Source organism: Sander vitreus, chromosome 6, assembly GCF_031162955.1.
Source record: "Sander vitreus isolate 19-12246 chromosome 6, sanVit1, whole genome shotgun sequence".
Lineage (NCBI taxonomy): Eukaryota > Metazoa > Chordata > Actinopteri > Perciformes > Percidae > Sander > Sander vitreus.
In genome coordinates, this window is record NC_135860.1 from 18809266 (window position 1) to 18828279 (window position 19014).

Genomic DNA, 19014 nt, shown 5'->3' on the forward strand with positions numbered 1-19014 from the left:
ATGTGGGCAAGGTGGGTCTTCATGAACCACAGAGTCTTTCTTGCTTTTTTCCCCTCTTTGCTTTGCATTTTCTTCTCTTTGTCAACATAATCTTCATCTCTCCGTGCAGGTCTACACTGCTGCTTGTAAGGATGTTGTCAACGGGGCAGATGAGGTGGTGCTTGTGGGCTCCACTGGTATTACTGGCCCTAGTTTCCCATTCCCCTTCTAAGGCACAAGATGAGGGTAAGTCTTCTTCTCCAATCTCCTTTACCTGTCCACCCATCTCACGTCCATCCCCTCCTTCTCTCTTCCCCTACCTTCCAAGTGAGCTCCCATCCCCCTTTTTCACCCTATCCAACTTTTCTTTGCTTTTAAGTCTTCCTCTACTTCTCACATTTGCCATCCAACCCTTTCCCATCTGTTCCTGTCATCACTCTTCCCTCTTTCCTCTTCTCACCTCTCTGCCCTCCTTTATCTCCATATCCTTCTCCCTTCCCTCACCTGACCTCTCTGTGTTTTCTCCTCCCCTGTTTCAACATTCCTCCCTCTGCCGTCTCGCTGTTTGATGTGCAGGCTCAGTCCAATCAGATTACATCACGCTCATGATCATATCACCGATATCATTATGTCATTTCAACCTGCCAGCATGGCAATGCTTGCAACCCCGCTGATGATGCTGCCATGCTTCAGAGGGGCTATAATAAACGAGTTGTAACTTCAAGCTGTGATGATTTGCTGCGCAATATAACGCTCCACTGTGCTTCACAATCAACCTCACCTCAGCAAACCTGATTTTATCAAACTGAGTCTCATCAAAAAGTAGGCTGTTGTCTGTTTTGTTCAATGTTTTTGGTCATGGATGTTAAAAATCTGGATGCACTCTAAACAAGAAACGCACATTTGAGTTCCAGTTGAACATACTGCATGTTAATATGTCATTATGTGGCAATATTAGCATATCATGTGTTAAAATGTAACTTATGCATGTTCTTCTGAATGGGATGTTCTGATGCACTCCTCCTGCTGCTCCTCTCTAAGATCTGTTAATATACCGGTAGTAACTTTGTTAGCTTTAGAGCTGAAGTCAAAGTAATCCTTTCTTATCATGAGATCAAGCCTAGGAAGTAAGGTGATAGATGCTTGGGGCTATTATTTCAACTACAGCTGTAGGATGCTTTGACTGAGAACATTTAGCTTACTCCAACAAACCGATCCAAGAGCTCTTTTCTGAATCTTATGACTGCTGTGTGTGTGTGTGTGTGTGTGTGTGTGTGTAGCAGGTCTTATTTAAAGGAATACTACACATAGAAATCAACAAAAGAATATTTTTTTTCTCTTTCTCTCACTGCAGTCGTTCAAATTCAATAATCCACATGTGACACAAACCTGAGTGGATCTGTGTGTGGCTGCTTTGTGTTTATTTACCAGTGGAAGTCCTCACTGAAAAGTGATTGCTTTGAAATGAGAGATGTGGTTTTCTATTTTCTTCTGTCCTTCTTCTATCCTAAGTTAGTTCTCTTTGCTCTCTCTGCTTCTTTCTTCTGTGTTCTCTCCCTCCATCCTTCTCGCTCTGTTTCTCTTCAGTTATTTATTTTACTTTTCTGTTTCCCCCTCTTCTCTTTTTCTCTCTTAACATTTCATTCCAATTTTCATCTGCAGTTCTGTAAGTCATATTTGTCATTGCAGGCAGACAGAAACGAGAAGTGAGACAGAAATGTGACAGCGTAAATTAGACAGGGATTTGATCCCAGTGAATCACAGCAGAACATGGGTGACCTCCCAGACACTATGGGAGCATGCCCTGCTTGATTGCTTCATTAGGGAGCATGTGATAGCCATTCATTACTGCCTGGTCTGTCCCTGTAAGCTGCAACATCTGGTCAGAGGGGATTTGAGCTTAAGGGTTAGTGTGTGTTCGACCCATGTCGTCAGGAATTCCTACTACCAAGAAGTTGGTCAGTTCAGGAAGTGATTTTTTATCTGCAAGAAATAGTGTAGCAAATCAAGAAATTGCAAACTTGACTGTTGCACATTCCTTTTATCATTGAGCAATTGTGAAACATTTTCTTTCACGCATTATCGAAAGAAATTAGTTACACTGTAACATCTGAAGTGAAATAACAACTGGGGACAACAAGTGTACACAATTTCATGACAGTTCATAGTTGTTGAGATATTTCACAGTAAAACTTTGACCTGCTGGTAGTTCTAAATGAAAAGTTAGGTAATCACCAAATGAAGTTGGATTAATCCTGTGCAGGGCACGCATGTAGAAAATGTCATGGTAAATACATTAAAATGTTTTTGAAATATTTCAGTGTGGACCGATTGTTGTACTGTATATGAATAACATTTTTTTAGGAGAGAAGATTTGGATACAATATACAGTCTGCACTGCATATGAAGCTTCAGTTATATTTACCTGTAGGAACGGATCTGATGCAGTTCCCAATGCAGACATTGAGCAGCGGGCAAGACAGTGGGTTGTTTTTTGTTCTCTGGCTGTTATCTTGGCCTTGAAAAGTATTGAAAAGGAAAATGTAAATTTGGTTCTCTGCTCACTCCTCAGAGGGTGCACAGAGTGACCTGGCACTTTGTGTGGCTGTTTCCAATGCAGCAGTGACAAAAGCAGGATGGATGGAGGAAAGCTGCCTGATGGGGGAAACATGCCACTATTACATCAGAATCTTGAGACCTTGTTTTTGTAATGTCTTATTGTTACGTAATTAAGCTTTTTTTTATAGTTCTGTTTGTTGGATAAGTCAGGTAGTCATTAATCTATCTATCTATCTATCTATCTATCTATCTATCTATCTATTTCTGTGTGTGGGTTGTCCTGTGTGTTTGTGTGTGCTAATTATTGTAATTGATTTTGTTGACAGCCTGGGTCAATACTGTGCTTCTAGATACGGTGGTTAAAGGGCAGCCTGGTGAATTAGTATGAGTGAAAGTGTTGGCCAATAATTTCAGTTATAATGAACAGGGAGAAAAGCCAATGATGAGAAATAATTTATTCATAAACAAAAGAGAGGAAGAGATGGAACAACCTGTTTTGAATTTAAAAAATGCTAAATTATCCAAATCTCAACATGCTGGTAATCCAGCATCTCATAATCATCAACCACTAAATGAGGAATTGAATCGTTGCGATGTGCAAGTCGGCTCTGTCATTAATGTGATTGTAAATAAACTTAATTAACTTTAATTCATGGGAACATGAGCTAATGAGGATTTTTCGGAAATATGAGGCTTTGGCAAGGACTGATACAGGAACCAAAGGACGGCACAACGTGTAATAATATCACTTTGGATATCCAGTTCACTCTACATCCAATATGCATGCATATGCCAAATTACACAGTATGGGTACCACAGTGTAGGTAGGAATAATGGGTGTCAGGTGCAGTATTTGCAGTCTGAAAAGCATGAAATAGGATAGAGCGTTTTGGAGCATAGATGTGCCTCCTAAAATCCCAGAGTGGAATAGCCTGCAGAGCCTGTAGTGGCTCATGGTTGAGCAGATATTGTTGTATTACAAGGTTTTGAATTGTCTACTTGGGTCTTGGTTTTCTTGAAATAACTGAGAAAAACTGCCAGAGTGGTTAGAATAGGACACGTTTAAAATGAAACTTAACTTGCTGCTGGTGTGATCTACATGTCTTCCACATATATTCCCCAAATTTAAAGAAAACTCCTTTTTTGTAGTTCTGGCCATCATTTCTATTGGTTATGATAACATTGTACACACCAAAGTATCTGCTGAAATCTGGTAACACTTTCTGGAATCTGGAATTTGATATTTCATTATTTTTTAATTCCATTCATCTTCTGCAGAATCAACCCAGTTGAGTATTTTATGGTAATATTTTTAGTTTGCTGGCATGCAGAATATCACATGGGGACAGACCTTCCTGACTCTTTATATTCAGCCAGTCCTTAAGAGAGATTTCACACTCGCACACACACTGTACAAACACAATGCAGCAGAGAGATAAGAGTTGAGTGAAAAAAGCATCACTTACACAGGTAAAGCGATGAAAGAGAGAGAAAATGCGTTAAGCCACTAAAGGAGTGGAGGGGCACAGAAGAGGAGAAGATATGATGAAAGGGCAGAGGAGAAGACAGGGAAAGAGGAGGGCAAGGAAAAGAGAGTTTAAACCCAAGGATCAGAAGAAGAGATGTGATAAAAGAGTTGAGTGTTCCATGAGAGCAGCAGAGGAGATAAAAAAGAGTGGAGAGGTGGAAAGAAAAAGCAGGAGTGGATTTGGGTTAAGTGCTATCTCGGTGAGTAGTTCTTGTACTGACTAGACGCCGGCCTTATCAAACGATGCGTGCAGCAGCGCTGGATAGGCACTAAACAGACACACACACACACACACACACACACACACACACACACACACACACACACACACACACACACACACACACACACACACTTCCCCCATCTCCCTCATGTACAGTATAGTAGCTATCTTGTGGTGACAATGCAAGCCAACCGTTGTCATCCATAAATCCTACGTATTAGTGGAGGCTGAATACTCACTATGGAGTCAGTACTGTGCTAATCTGGAGAGAGGAAAACAAGGAATTAAAAAGGACTGTAAGAATGAAGGCGATGGAAGTGTAGGAGAGATGATGAGGGAAAAGAAGAGGAGAGGGGGGACTAATTAAAAGTATGAGAAAATGAACTACAGTATAGGCGAATAGTGGAAAAGAGAAGACAAAATGAGGACAATGGAAGGAGAAAATGGATGAGGAGATGAGAAAGATGATGGGAATGAGAAGACAGAGAGAATTGAGAAAGGGTTTGAGAAGATGGGAAAGAGGCAACTGGCACTGAGAAGAGAGATTGAGATAAGCCAGAAAGCTCAGAGAAGACAAAGGAAAGACATGAGGCGAAACAGATAAAAAAAGACTTGAATAGAAGTTGAATAGAGAGATTGTTGAGTAAAGAAAGTGGAAGAAAAAATGAAAGGAGAGGAGGAAAAAGAAGAGAGGGGATTGTAAGTGAGAGGAGCAGGATGGAAAGAAGCCAACATAGAGCAGAACGGTGAGCCAAATCAGGAGATGGGAAGAGGAAGCTTGCAGACGAAGTTGATCAAGGAATAAGAGGAGGGATGAAGAGAGGAGATGAAGTGAAGCAGAGGATTGGACAGCATTTACTCATCTACCAGGAATCCCTGCTAGCTTTCACTGCTGCTAATCCTAGGAAAAGTCATCCCTTCTCAGACTGGGGGCGTCAAGCTGTGCCTGTATCGCTCTTACCCAGATAATTCCAGTTCATACTGGGGGCCTACAGTTAAAATATTTTCTAGTTCACACTCCCTACAGAGTCGGGAGATTAGAAGTTCATCCTTCAAATTAGACCCCTTTTAATAGCATCTTTGAATTAAGGTTCAGCTGCATGAGTTAAGAACATGTTAAATATCGTTCTTAAAGGGATTTCTATCATTTTCTGGCGCTGGTTTGTAATTTTTTTTCATTGAAGCTTCAGTTACTCAGACTATTTACTGGAGCTAAATTGTGTTGCTAAGCAGTAGTCGCCAAAACTTCTGCCAAATGGCTGGACTTGCATTTACTACCTGGCAAGAAGCTTATGCAAAGAGCTGTTGGGGGCTCGCTGATTCCAGCAGTGTAACTCTTTCAGATACATGGCTGTGGTTTGTGTGATATACTATTGTGCTATACATGAGTTTAAGCGCTGTATGTTTAGGGTGGAGAGTTTAAGCCATCTAGCCATGTTCTACAATATTTACGCAAAATATCGGCTGTCTAATGCAATTCACTAGCATCTGGCACTTCGATTCAGAGAGTGTGAAATGTTGAGCTCTTGGATGATATTTATGGGTGCATGGTGGTAAACAAGAACAGACGTGGCGGTTTGCGAAGGGTAATTTATATCAGAGACCCTCATGTTCTGTCAGCATCCGCAGCCATTGGAGCTATTATGTCCATATTCATTAATCATAGTTGCCGTCACTGTAATAGCCAACTCATAGACCTTGACATGCATTCATAGAATAAAAGAGGGTCATAGTTGGCTCATTAATTTTTTTACATACTTTTTTATTATAATTCAGTGTGTGTGTGTGTGTGTGTGTGTGTGTGTGTGTGTGTGTGTGTGTTCATTGACATGCAAAGTAAAGATGAAAGTATTCAAGGCAATTTTCACTCGGCTATTAGTACCCTGTCTGCCAACTCAGTTCACCTATCAAGCACACACTAAATGATACCAGAGTGATAATCTACCAGCTCGATCACAGACTTAAATTATTCATAGATCCGTATTGTGTGGTTTAATTATACGGTTTCATCCTATGCATTCTGAGTATTTGATAGGTTGCGCGGTGTGAAGGAGTGAGCAAAATGCTTAACCGTGAAGTGCTGCACTGTGTCTCTCAAAAACGTTCAAACAGCTGCATAAGATCTGGTGATGAAAAGTCTGTTATTTGGGCTCCTTTAACAGTTGGCATTTGACTTTAACTTGTGAGATAATACCATGACTAAAATATTAAGGCTGTTTGAAAAGAAAGTCATGGCTGAGATGACTTTTTTCCTGGAACTATTCTCTTTGCTTTGATAATTGATTTTACATATAGTACAGTATAGTATAGTGTACATTAGATTATAGACTAGCATATTTATTATACTAAAAGTAAACTAAATCGGGGTGCCCTGGTAGCTCACCTGGTAGCTCACCTGGTAGCTCACCTTGTAGCTTGTGCGCCCCATGTACCAGGGCTCAGTCCTTACCGCAGCGGCCCAGGGTTTAACTCCGACATGCAGCTCTTTGCTGCATGTCACCCCCCTCTCTGTCTCCCCTTTACTGTCTACAACTGTCCTATCAATTAAAGGCTAAAATGCCCAAAAATAATCTAAAAGTAAAATAAAAAACAAAAGTAAAAGTTAACTAAATCTACAGTTGGTTAAAACGTGGGTTAACATTTTTAACCTAATTAAACCTTTTACCTAATAAAAAGTTGACCTAATTTGATTCATTTTGTCCAACCATGCTTATGAAGAACCTTAAAATAAATGTGGTCACTCACTCTGGGTTAAATGGACCAACTCAACAACCCAACAATTCAGACATTTCTGAATGTTCTGCTTATAAAATAACAATAGTGCAATATGGAAAATGCTGTGCTCCGTGATTATGGCCTGATTGGGATTTTCCTTTGAGAAAGATGGAGGTCTGTTCTCATCAGCGAGTGAAAATCCTGCACAGTACACCTCAGGTTTGTCAACATCATATCACTCATTTGTTTCTCTGCAGTTTCTCCATAATGGCTGATGTACAGTCTTTACATGGCACCACTCTACAAACATTCATCACATGCTATTAATTGACAGATCAGCATCAATTTGTGTAGGTTGTAGAATTGCTAATGGGTCAGCAGTTAATGTGAAGGGTCCTTCAAAAGTTTATTACAGCTTAAAGGGATTATTTGGCCTTTTAAATTGTAGCTCATTTTTCCCTCCTCCAGACACAGAGTAGTTTATTTAATGAATAAACTATAACAGAAACTATTCAGTTTATTTTTTATTAACAAAGTACAAAGACTACAAACACTATCCTCAACATGTTTTTAAAGAGTGGTGACAGGTAAAGTGACTTTACATTGGCAGTCTCATCAGATTTATGGATGAAAATGTCTACTCATTTATAGAAACTTTGTAGAAATACATATTAAAAACCATTGGTTTGTGGTGACTACTTTGTACGTAAACTAACATAGGATAATATAGCAAAACAGTGAAATGGTGATATGTGCTGCAGACATAAAGGTTATGTCAGCAACTTTTGTTTTCATCTGAGGTGAATTTGTAGCATTCCATCATACTTACATTTCCGTCTTGCTGATGTCCCTTCTTTTCTTCAGTTGTCTATTTCTTTGATTAAAAACAGTCAAATTCTACCACCTTTTTTTTCTTCACAATATGCTGTCTAAGTGTGTTTGTAAGAAGCCACACACACGCACGCATCCAGATTCATGCAGAGAATGGCTGCTGTCACCATTTTTAAGAGGCTACTGCAGATCTGTTTTTTATTGACAGATGGCTGTTAAGTATAGAGCTCAACAGTGTGGTTCCGGAAGTGAAAATCCCATTAATTTTCTCCATAAAGATTTTGATTATTAAGCCATTGTTTTCCTATGGGGAGAGCGGACTGCCCAACGAGGTGGAGCGCTACCCTTGGCGTTGTGCACCACTTGGAATTTCCGCAGAGCGCTGCGCTCAAAGTTCAAATTATTTAAAACTTTGACCTCGTTGCCGCTGACCTTTCAAGGTGCAACCAATTCCAGAACGTATACCTGCGCGTATACTTGCCTCTCTGCTCTGCGCCATACCTAACAGTTTTGCCACAGATCGTGTGTAGGCGGCTTTAGCCATAATCTCTAAACCATCCAAGGTAGACTTACCACGAGCTACGAGATTGTGAAACGATAGTTTATGCTCCTGTAGACGCCACAAGTCCGTATGAAATCAACCTTGTTTTAATGTCACGGAGAGGTACTACACTACTCAAAATCCTAAGCGTAACAGCGACGTGTCCGTTGGTGGAGCTCGCTGTTACCAGTGTTTACCGCACCTGTAAACGGCTATGAGTGAGTGCTACCACTGAAGTCTGTGATTCTGTACACAGTCTTATACCTTTGCCTTTTTCCATTTTCAAAATATTTTTTTGCGGTGAAATGCTTTATGGTAACAATTCATCTTGTAGCTGGTTGGCTTGGTTCCTGGCTTAAAACTCTTTATATAGGGCCTAATCATTTTCTGAAACGTCAATGGTAAAATCACTTCTGGAACCAGAGCAGTTCAAAAAAGCGGGCTGTCACTGTTGAGCTCTATAGGAAGCTGCTGCTGATGCTACTATAAACCAATATTTTTTCAATGATATTGTATAAATCAGAAATGTACTTTCATGTATTGGCACAGGCAAGAAACTGCCTTTTTTCTACTTTTCTTCACCCGTGTGTGACAGAAATCTAAAATCATCCCTCCTTGCATCACTTGTCCTTGAAATGTATCTTATGAAGAGAATTTGACTGGAAATAGTTTCTTATAAATCTGTGCCTTTTTTTTAAACCTTTTTCATGCTGTTTTGAGCTGAAGCTGAGCTGCATGCTGACTTGCTTTATGTGTTGCTCTCATGGATTCAGGAACTTCAAAATTGAAATTCACTCAGCCCTCTCTCTGTCCTTCTGTCCATCCATTTATACATTTCCTTTTGAGTCATTTTTATTTGTGGCGTTTTGGGGTGAATCGTTTTGGTCTTGGTGGTTGTTTTTGGGTCTAACCCTATACCCACAGTTAACACATGGTGACTGATGGCTGGGAACTTTTTGATTAATCATTTTCATTCATCAACATTTTTCAGTTTTATTTCCAATCATTTCCTAGCTTTATTGAAGCAGATTTAAATGTGGTTAATTGTTTTTCAGTTCCAGCTCCGAGGAGGCTGCGTTTCAAAGTGCTGAGCTCAAACAAACTCCTTGTTTCCTGGAAAGAGCCCAAAGGAGACTTTGACAGCTATCTATTCCTCTACAACAGTGCACCAGGTAGGGTCATTTTGCTGTACACACACACACACACACACACACACACACACACACACACACACACTCTTACAGAAAATACTTCTATGCCATTTTTGGGGGGAAGGATCCTATTATGACTTGGATTTTCTGTCTGTCAGGAAGGATTATGCAATTTACTCAAAGCTCCTTTGATGTGATCACATTTGAGAGATGTGGAGGACTCAAAGTTTGTCCTGTACCTCTGCCAAGTTTGAGACAAAGGAATGTTTTTGCTGCGTATGTGGTGTCTGTCAGCAGATCTGAAAAAGGGACTGATAGATACACAAGCCAATAGGACATACTCCGAGTCATGATGGAGTTCAGTTCAGGACAGATGACAGACAACGGCAGCCATAGTCATTCATTCAGCATTAAGCTGCATTATCACTGTATGGAGTTGTGGGCATGATTGACGCCTTGACATCCTGCTTTTACCCTGCATCTGTCAGCAGTCAATCATTGTACTGACACAGGGCATGACCTCATCTCTTTCTGGGCATGCACAGTGCAGTCAGTAATCACCCTAATTACCATTGATGTCTCCTTCATCATGTAATCACCACCACAATGTGCACCTACCTTCACATCAATTCCTTATACCTTGCTGTGCTGAACACTGCAGAAGAGTCTTTCGCAGCCATTGTAGAAAATGATAAGTAGAACTGAATAAGCACTCTGTATCATAAAACTCAACAACCCTTTGCGAGAAATGCCTCGTCTGACAATTTCTTGCTGCCTCCGACAACTGAAAAGAGAACAAAAACTGAAATTTATGGCCACTTCCTCTCAGGGAGAAGTGCAGCAGTAGCTCACTGGCATCCAGCAAATGCAGTTAAAAAGTGGACTTTCACAATGTCCACACACTATGTGGGTAATAAAGCCTTCTTTGATAAAAAGGAGGAGGATGAGGACACAAATACCTGTCCTGTCCCGTCAGATGAGGTGAACGACACCCACAGTAAAGCTTGTTAAGATTGGCTGTCCTTTTGTCCTTTTGTTGAGAATAAAACACAATTTTAGATCACAAAAGCAGAGCTCTGTCAGAGTGGCAGCTAACCTTTTGACTCAACGTAATATCCCTTTTCTCCTAAAAAAAGAGAGCAACTCAAGTGCAACTGGATAAGAATTCAGGTTTTAGGTCAGGACAGATGACTCATTTTTTGCCCCAAAAAGTTTTTTTTTCTATCTAAATGCTTATATATTCTTTAAAACATTGTCCAGTCAATTTCCACCTTGTATCCTTGTGGATAACGTCACCCAAGTCTTATTGCATCGAAATGTGTTTAACTTTAGCCTGTGCTTCTTTGTCCAGTGGCTTTATTCTCTGACAGTGCATGAATTCAAATAAAATAAGCACTTACGGAAGTCTGTTCAACAGGCTGCCAAGAATTTTGAAATTCAGATAGTGTGGGTTGTGTCTGTGTGTAGGCCTACTTGCATATTTGTGTATTTATCAGTGCCAGATGTCTATATTTACTCTCTCAAATAATCTCATTTGCCCATCAACTAGTAACGTAAAACACAGTCACTGGGAGATTAGCCCTGGAGGCTGAGGTTTGTTTAACGCTTGAAGAGGCTCTAGTCGGTATTATAATTATGTAACGTTAAAGATCAAGAAAAAAAAGGGGGGACTTCAGGTTCAGGTAGCCTACTGTAACAAATGAAGCAGACAGTTCGGAAAGCCGCACAACAGGTAGCCCCGTTCGTTTCATCAACTGCCCTATTTTTTTACAGTCACTGTCCACTGTCCGGGAGATCCATGCCAGGAGACAGTCCCGGAATGTCCCATAGTAAAGCGGGAAGGAAGCGGCTGTGCGTTGCTCTTTATTGAAGATGGGGCAGTTAACCATACGTACATTTGCCAAACTAAGCAGTTAGTCATCATCCTTAAAGTCTTTTCTCTTATAAACCGAAAAAGACGGAAAGGATAGACCTTTGTGTCGCTTGTCCAAGTCATGGACAAGGGGTTAAGCTTCGCTTCAGAGCTCGAACCTCTTATGGCGCCATTTTGATGCTACAAAACAATCACCCGACGTTAGCATCCCATTGACTGCCATTCATTTTGACGTCACTTTGACAGCGAATAACTTTACATCTGAAGCGTTTAAAGACTTTATTTGTCCATTGTTTATTTCTAAAGAAACACGACAATGTATAAAAGGCTCCATTACCTTGTATCTTACGTTATGGCTCCGTAGTAGACGTTTTTGTAAAAATAGGCTAACGATTGTGTCATAACCATGCAACTTACTGTCGCATAATAGAGGAATTACCGTATAGTACAGGAGAAGCTTGCAGGCAGTTTCGACTTACATTAGCTGTTTAAGTTTAATTACTAATGTTAACTAGCATTTTAGTTAGCAATGATTAGCCTGTGTCCATGTTATCTCCTTACATATACCTACGCTCTCCGTCTCTGTAAGATTGGGAATAATTGAGCTTTCTCTTGGCACAGCTAACAGAAGACTTACAACTTTCAGACAGGTTGCTCACGTCACATTTACGTCGTCTCTCTCAGTTGGAGGCTGCGCAGTAACGCTTGGCGCTCACCGGAAAAGTGCTTCTAATATCCTTCACTGGTCTCCGTCCAGAGCAACGGGATCTGTTGGTCCATTCTTATATACTGTCTATGGTCATGGATGTATTAAGAGAACGGTTGCAGCATCTTCTTTGCTTCACTGTGGTTCGCCAAACAATGGGCTCATTACTGCCTCCTGTGGCCGAAGGGCGAAAAACACCCAAGTGTTGGTTTTCCCCATATCGGCCACAAGGGGCAACAATGAGCCCATCCCACACTCGGAAAGAAACTTTGACAAGCGACACAAAGGTGAGTATTATACTTCATTGGAAGTGTTTTCAAAAAGTATCATCGGTATTACAAGAGAAACGACTTAAAGGATGACAACAAACAGGTTGTTTTCTCAAATGTGCGTCTGGTTAACCGCCCCACCTCCACACTCCCATGGCTGCTAATGCTAACCTACCTGTAATAGGTCTGCCAATGCGAGACTAATGGACTACTTACAATGGACTGGAGACTACAGGAAGGATGCTTGAGAAGTATTTAGCTATTATGCCAATATATCAAAATTTGAAATGTTTTATAAGGGCAAAGCTCATGACATATTATTGAAGTTTGACTCTAAGAGTTAAAGAAAACAGAGAGACTGATGGTGTAACTGAAACAATGATATTTAAGGTCAGATGAGGTCTGAGATATTTTCAGCAAGACAAAAAAGACGAAGACTGCATGGATAGTGTTATAAGGTTAAGTTATACGGGTTTTTATTATTATTCTTTCTCTGTATATGCCACGTTGTGTACTTGTGTGTGTTATAGATTTTGGTATTCGTCTGAATTTTAGTTGTAGCATTTGTATGCAATATTTTTGCTGTTTCCTTAAATTGTATGCATTGTATTTTGGCCACTATGAAGAAAATCGAGAGGGAAACAGCTGAATCTGTCCAAAGTTCACATCTAAAGCTCACTAATTAACATATTGTATCTCATTTGTTTAATCATCGTCAATCCTTCATCCCTCAGTGGGTTTATTTGCTAGTTAACTACCGCTAAGGAAGAATCCAGCAAATAGACGCCACCCGAAGAAATGTGAAACAGATGATTAAATGTCACCGCTCATTTTACATACAGTTTAGCAAAAAAAAAAAAAAATGCTACGGGAACATTAGTTTTTTTCATGTTGGTTTTGAGCGATATGCATCCCCACTAGTCTATATCGAAGACGTTTCATTTATGGGATTGTTTCAGTGCCGCCAGAGGTTCCGCTGGATGTCCCTCATTTTCGGCCAGATGTCCCTCACCTTTTGCTTTCTTTGTGTTGGCATTTTAAACTCCGGTCAATTCATGAGGACTATACTGCTCCTCACATCTCTGCAGGGTAATTCGAGACAGCTAGCTAGACTATCAGTCCAATCTGAGTTTTCTCTTGCACAACTAACACAATCTTTGAACGTACACATTCATACACGGCTTAGCGGCACCCAAGACGATTGTCTTTGGTTTAAAGAAATGCCAGAGCATGTTTTTCTCCTATTCCGGAATGTTGTGTGGATTAGCCAGACCTTCCTCGGCAGCGCTGTGGAGACTACATCCCCACTAACCTGGAAAAAGTTTTAAACAGTAACGTTAATACTGCTTGTCGGGGTAATACTACATCTCCTGCAGGGGGGAGTCAAAGGCAGAGAGACCGCAGGGTTCGTTAACGTTAGCTTCTTGTCTCATCTTGGGTCTGATAAACAGTAAATTTGTCAAGCTACTGTAACTTTCATATGTCACGGGACCCGCGTGAGAGCGGTTTTCATGGTAAATCGCTGCTGTTTGTCACTCTGCCTGAAAAGACTTGCGCTGTTGTTTATTTCGTTGCCATGACTTCGCGAGTGATGACATCCAGTCACTGAGAGAGCAGATGACCATTCGCTTGAGTTCAGTGAAGCAAACGGCTCTGCAGACTTCGTGGCATTTCATGAAACTGTGAAGGAGTGGCAGCAACGATCTATTAGTGGCGGACCGCCGCTAAGAAATGTATATAGCGAAAACACTGCTGGTTTGTGGTGTGAACACTAATCCATGCACTTACCTCACCTGACCTGCTGTCACCTTCAGTACGATTTATCTCTCTTCCCCTAGAGGCGTCATTAGTCATCACTCTGCAGGGACAAGGAACAGAAGAGCTGAGGAAACACACACACACACACACACACACACACACACACACACACACACACACACACACACACACACACGTTGATGGCTGCATTGATTGCAGGGTCAAAATTAAAATGGGGTGATAATGTGACCTGTTGGCCTGATGGGGATTAACTGCTAAGGTGAGAAGGATAGGACAGAAGCACACACACACACACACACACACACACACACACACACACACACACACACACACACACACACACACACACTCATTGTGAGGGCCCACAATTTATTTCAGGGACAAATTGTGTTTTCCTAACGTCACAACCTAAAACTAGGTCTAACCTTTAATCTCTCTCCCTCTCTAAGATTGACCCCCTAGCTCTAGAAATAACAGCAACAACAACATCAAAAACAGAATTAACTTTGGACCACAAAATGTCTTGTTTTGGAGGTTTTTTTTCTCACTTTAGCGAAGATATATGCTCTTCACAAAGACATGCCCCAATGAATCCACTATAAAATAAAACATTTCAACCTTGAACGTAATGTTTGCCTGCTTTCAGAATGGAGAATGCTAATCAGTTCTTTTGCCGAATTAACTTCATATTGGCTCGACAATGAGAATACTAATATTTTGCTTCCAAGCTACTGAATATAGCAACAAGAAATGGAAAAACACTGAATCAAAATATCCATGAGTCTAACCTCTGCCCTTCTGCCTCTTCTTCTTCTTCCTCTCTCTCTCTCTCTCTCTCTCTCTCTCGCTCTCTCTCTCTCTCTTTCTCTCTCTCTCTCTCTCTCTCTCTCTCTCTCTCTCTCTCTCTCTCTTGGTCAGGTGGTCAGCAGAGGGAGATCATAATATCTAAATCTGACACAAAGGTGTTGATAACAGACTACAACCCCTCTAAGGACTACACTGTCAGTGTCATCAGTGTCAGTGGCAGTGATCAGAGCAGACCTCTTCAGGGCAGACATAAAGGTGTGTTCATGAATGTTACTTCTTTGCTTTTATTCTATTCCATTGCTGTATTGTAATGTGTAGCTCCCACATGCTCTGTTCTTTTCTACTGTTGTGTATGCTATTCTAGTCTGTACTGTACAGTGTTATGGTCTTCACTACTCTACTCTGCTCTCAATTTTATTTGACACTAGAGTGTGTATACTACGACAACACTACTTTGATCTTTCCTCCTCTCCTCTCCTCTCCTCTCCTCTGTTGTACTCAACTTTGTTCTGATGTGCTATACTCTGCTATTTTACTTATTAAAACCATATTCTACTCTGCTCTTTTTTTAAACACTTCTCTACTGTAATCTCTATGTATCAATGTATGTGCTTTTACTTATTGTATATATAGACCCAGATAGAGAAGGGACTCTCTAAAATAACAGATTTTATTCTCTACAATTCTGCTAACTTGTGGTCAATCTGTTTTATATGCCGCAGCTGAAAGAGCTGAGAGTGACGGAGAAGACAAGACTGAGCCCGAGAGGCTGACTGAGTCAGTTGTATCTCCTGAGGATGCCAACGAGATCTCTGGAGGTAGGACAAACACACAAAAACACTGTTTCCAGGAGAGAAGGCCATATACAAATCCTGTGCTCACATAAACATAAATAAAATGAATTGCACTGAGTAGGACTCTGCTTAAAGATTCTTCCAGTCAGTTACCATAGCGATGTTTGGAGGAAGGAAAAACAGCCATTGTGTTCTCTTTAAAACCAGCTCCATACATCAGAAAGCCAAAAATATGAGTCTGTGTCCAGTTGGATCCTACAGTCGAGTGTCCCCCCCCCCATGCAGAGTTTGTGTGCAACCGGTTAACTGCAGTATCCGCCTTTTTAAAGCAATACCCAGATGGACTTTGGCCTGGTGGTCTACTTACCCACCAAGTGAGAGTAAAGATGCTAAAACCGTTGCTTCAGTGGTGAATCATTCACAGTGGTGCTTTGTGGAAACTCTTTAGCATATGTAATGGTGAGTGAGGTGACTGTGACTCCTGATATTAGGCAATGAGTGACCCACGATGTTATGTTAACTTGTGTCTGTGTGGTTGCCTGTTAATTTGAGCTCTCCTCCCCAACAGGAGTGTGTGGCTTTCTGTCTGTCTGTTACTGAAATCAAGATGTTCTTTCAGTTGGCAGCATTAATGTCTTCATATTTAAGTGTCTAATATTTCCACCTCTACTGAAAAGCGAGAGAAGAAAGGAATGCATTGATTTTCATCTTTAGTGTATGTATCTGCTTGCATAGAAATTGTCCTCTGTTGGTTTCTTTACATAACAACATAGCTGTGAGTGCAGCAGGGAATCTTCTGCGATAGTATAATTGGTCGTGTGTAGTATGGTTTTCTGTGTGTATTAGAGAAAAATTAAACTGGTAATTTGCAGAATCACACATTAACGATGCTTGTGGCTGAATTTGAGATACTATAACTGCTGCTGATGTGTGATTGTTTCTATAAGATTTAAAAATAAATTTCTGTGACAGTTTTACCATTGCTTCAAGCCTAAAATGTACACAAAGACAGAATCTCATTACTTGGTGGTAGGGGGCTTATTATTTAAGCAGTTTTGCTTATGGCCAGTTCTTTTGTGTTTTTGTGTGCAGGGTGATAATTTGTCATAGGGCACTAAGAGAAAGATATTCAGGAAGTTGTGATTATTGAATATGGTTTAAAGAAGGCCATCCTCAAGTTAACTGTATACTGTGTGTCATAATTTGTTATGGACTATAACCCTTTTATATTATTTGCACGATATAATTTCACTCTTGCTATATGTGCACTTCAAATTTGCTGATGGAGCAAGAGAGGGACACACACACACACACACACACACACACACACACACACACACACAGAGACCATGTTATAAGGCTTATTTATTGACATTTCACATTCATGAATACATAATGAGTAGGCTCTTTGGTGGAGATGAAAACACATCAAAGCAAATTTCCTATTGTATAGATTCTAAATAATGTGTATTTATCATACCTATATTCTGTTTCGACAGTTATACAAAGAGCAGATATGTTTAGATTCTTCATATCACAAACCTTTCCTTTCTGGAAAATACTGTACTGTCACTATGCACACTGCCATGTTTACAACAAGTTAAAACAAGAGCTGAAACATAACAAAAATTCAAACATGTAATGAAGAAAGCAAATAGGCCTTGTTGTTTTACCAGACATCTGAATTTCAATAGATTTGTTTTTAGCTCCCACGACTGATTTTGTGGTTTATCGAGGCAATTCATATCAGGTTATAAATTCATAAAATAAATAACAAATTGTGTGGTGACCTTTTTAGACATTTCTATTTTTTGTATGGGGAAGGAATGTGGTGTCAGAGCAGAATTCACAGCTGTGCCTCTGGTGAATTTGCCATGCACTTATTGACAAAGTAGAAACTTAAAGTGGCCATATTATTCTCATTTTCAGGTTCATAATTGTATTTTGAGGTTGTACCAGAATAGGTTTACATGGTTTAATTAAAAAAAAACACCATATTTTTGTTCTACTGCACATTGCTGCAGCTCCTCCTTTCACACGCTGTCAGGTTTCTGTTTTAGCTACAGAGTGAGACCTCTTAACTTCTGTAACATCTCTGTTGTCAGTCGCACATGTGCAGTAGCTAGGTAAGGATTACATGAGCTAGCTCCAACTTCGGCCTGTACAAGGCAGGATTAGCCGGGAGACTTCTTCTAAACTAGGGCACACTTCCAACTTTGCGTGAAATACCTGCAGAACAGGGACATGTAAGTACAGAATTTATGTGTGTTGTAGCAGTGTTTTGCCATTGAGAATGAGCATGCTAACGGTTAGCCCCCTAGGCCCCTCGTTTCAGCTAGTGACGTAGAAAGCCGTGCAGATTTTGAACAGCTCACCCGGAGACTGAAGGCAGGACACATTCAGAAACCGTATCTCACTCAAAACAGCATGGATGTTTTTTTTTTTCAAAGTTTGTATGCGTGTGGAAGCACCAGAGACACAAAACAACACCCCAAATCCCAGAAAAAGTGATTTTTTTCATAATATGGGCACTTTAAACTACCATTAAACCGAGACTGAAACTGTACAGGACACGCACGCACGCACGCACGCACACGCACACACACACACACACACACACACACACACACACACACACACACACACATATAGGTTTAGATCTTTGATGCTCTTTTCTTCTTCTTGCTCTCCTCCTCCCCTTCTTCCTGTCAGTAGGTAGATTAAAACTGGATTTCCGTCAGTCTGCTGTTATCAGACCCTCTCACTGCAGTAGAGGTGACCTTGATTGGTGTTCTGCTTCGTACCTGTTGGGGATTATGATAATATCCTGCTGTGCTTCAATAGAATTTGTGAATGCACCGTGTGTGTGTGTACTGTACTGTATGTGTATTAGTGCCTGTGTATGCAGCTTTGTGTACTATAGTGATGATAATAATTTCACACTGTGGAGACTGCTCTTTTATGTTGCACTGTAATGTGTGACTGCTTCTCTTTCTCTTCCTCTCTATCAGGCTCTGTGTGTATATTTATGTTCTCCGTGATAATACTAATGTCCCGCAGTGTTCCAAAGAGATGGTGTTGTATGAAGTCTCCCTCTGTGTTTGTGTTTATGTGTGTGTGTGCGTATTAGCAATGCTAAACCAGTCCATCACCGCTTTGTTCCAAAGTAGTAATCAGCTTGCTTTCATGTCAGAGTGGTTTGTTTACAAAACCTTTCATTAACAGCTGGCTCATAGTCTCACCTCCTCTCTGATGTGTG

The 19014-nt window shown here is 40.6% G+C and overlaps 1 protein-coding gene across 1 annotated transcript in view; it reads left to right on the plus strand.

The window, feature by feature from the left end:
• Positions 1-19014, plus strand: part of LOC144519018 (collagen alpha-1(XIV) chain-like) — a 150535-nt gene continuing 131521 nt past the window's right edge. Inside the window, exons 1-5 of the mRNA XM_078251901.1 lie at positions 1-11; positions 110-225; positions 9432-9548; positions 15073-15216; positions 15684-15779. Of these exons, the coding sequence (XP_078108027.1) occupies positions 1-11; positions 110-225; positions 9432-9548; positions 15073-15216; positions 15684-15779 (484 nt within the window). The remainder of the gene's footprint in view (positions 12-109; positions 226-9431; positions 9549-15072; positions 15217-15683; positions 15780-19014) is intronic.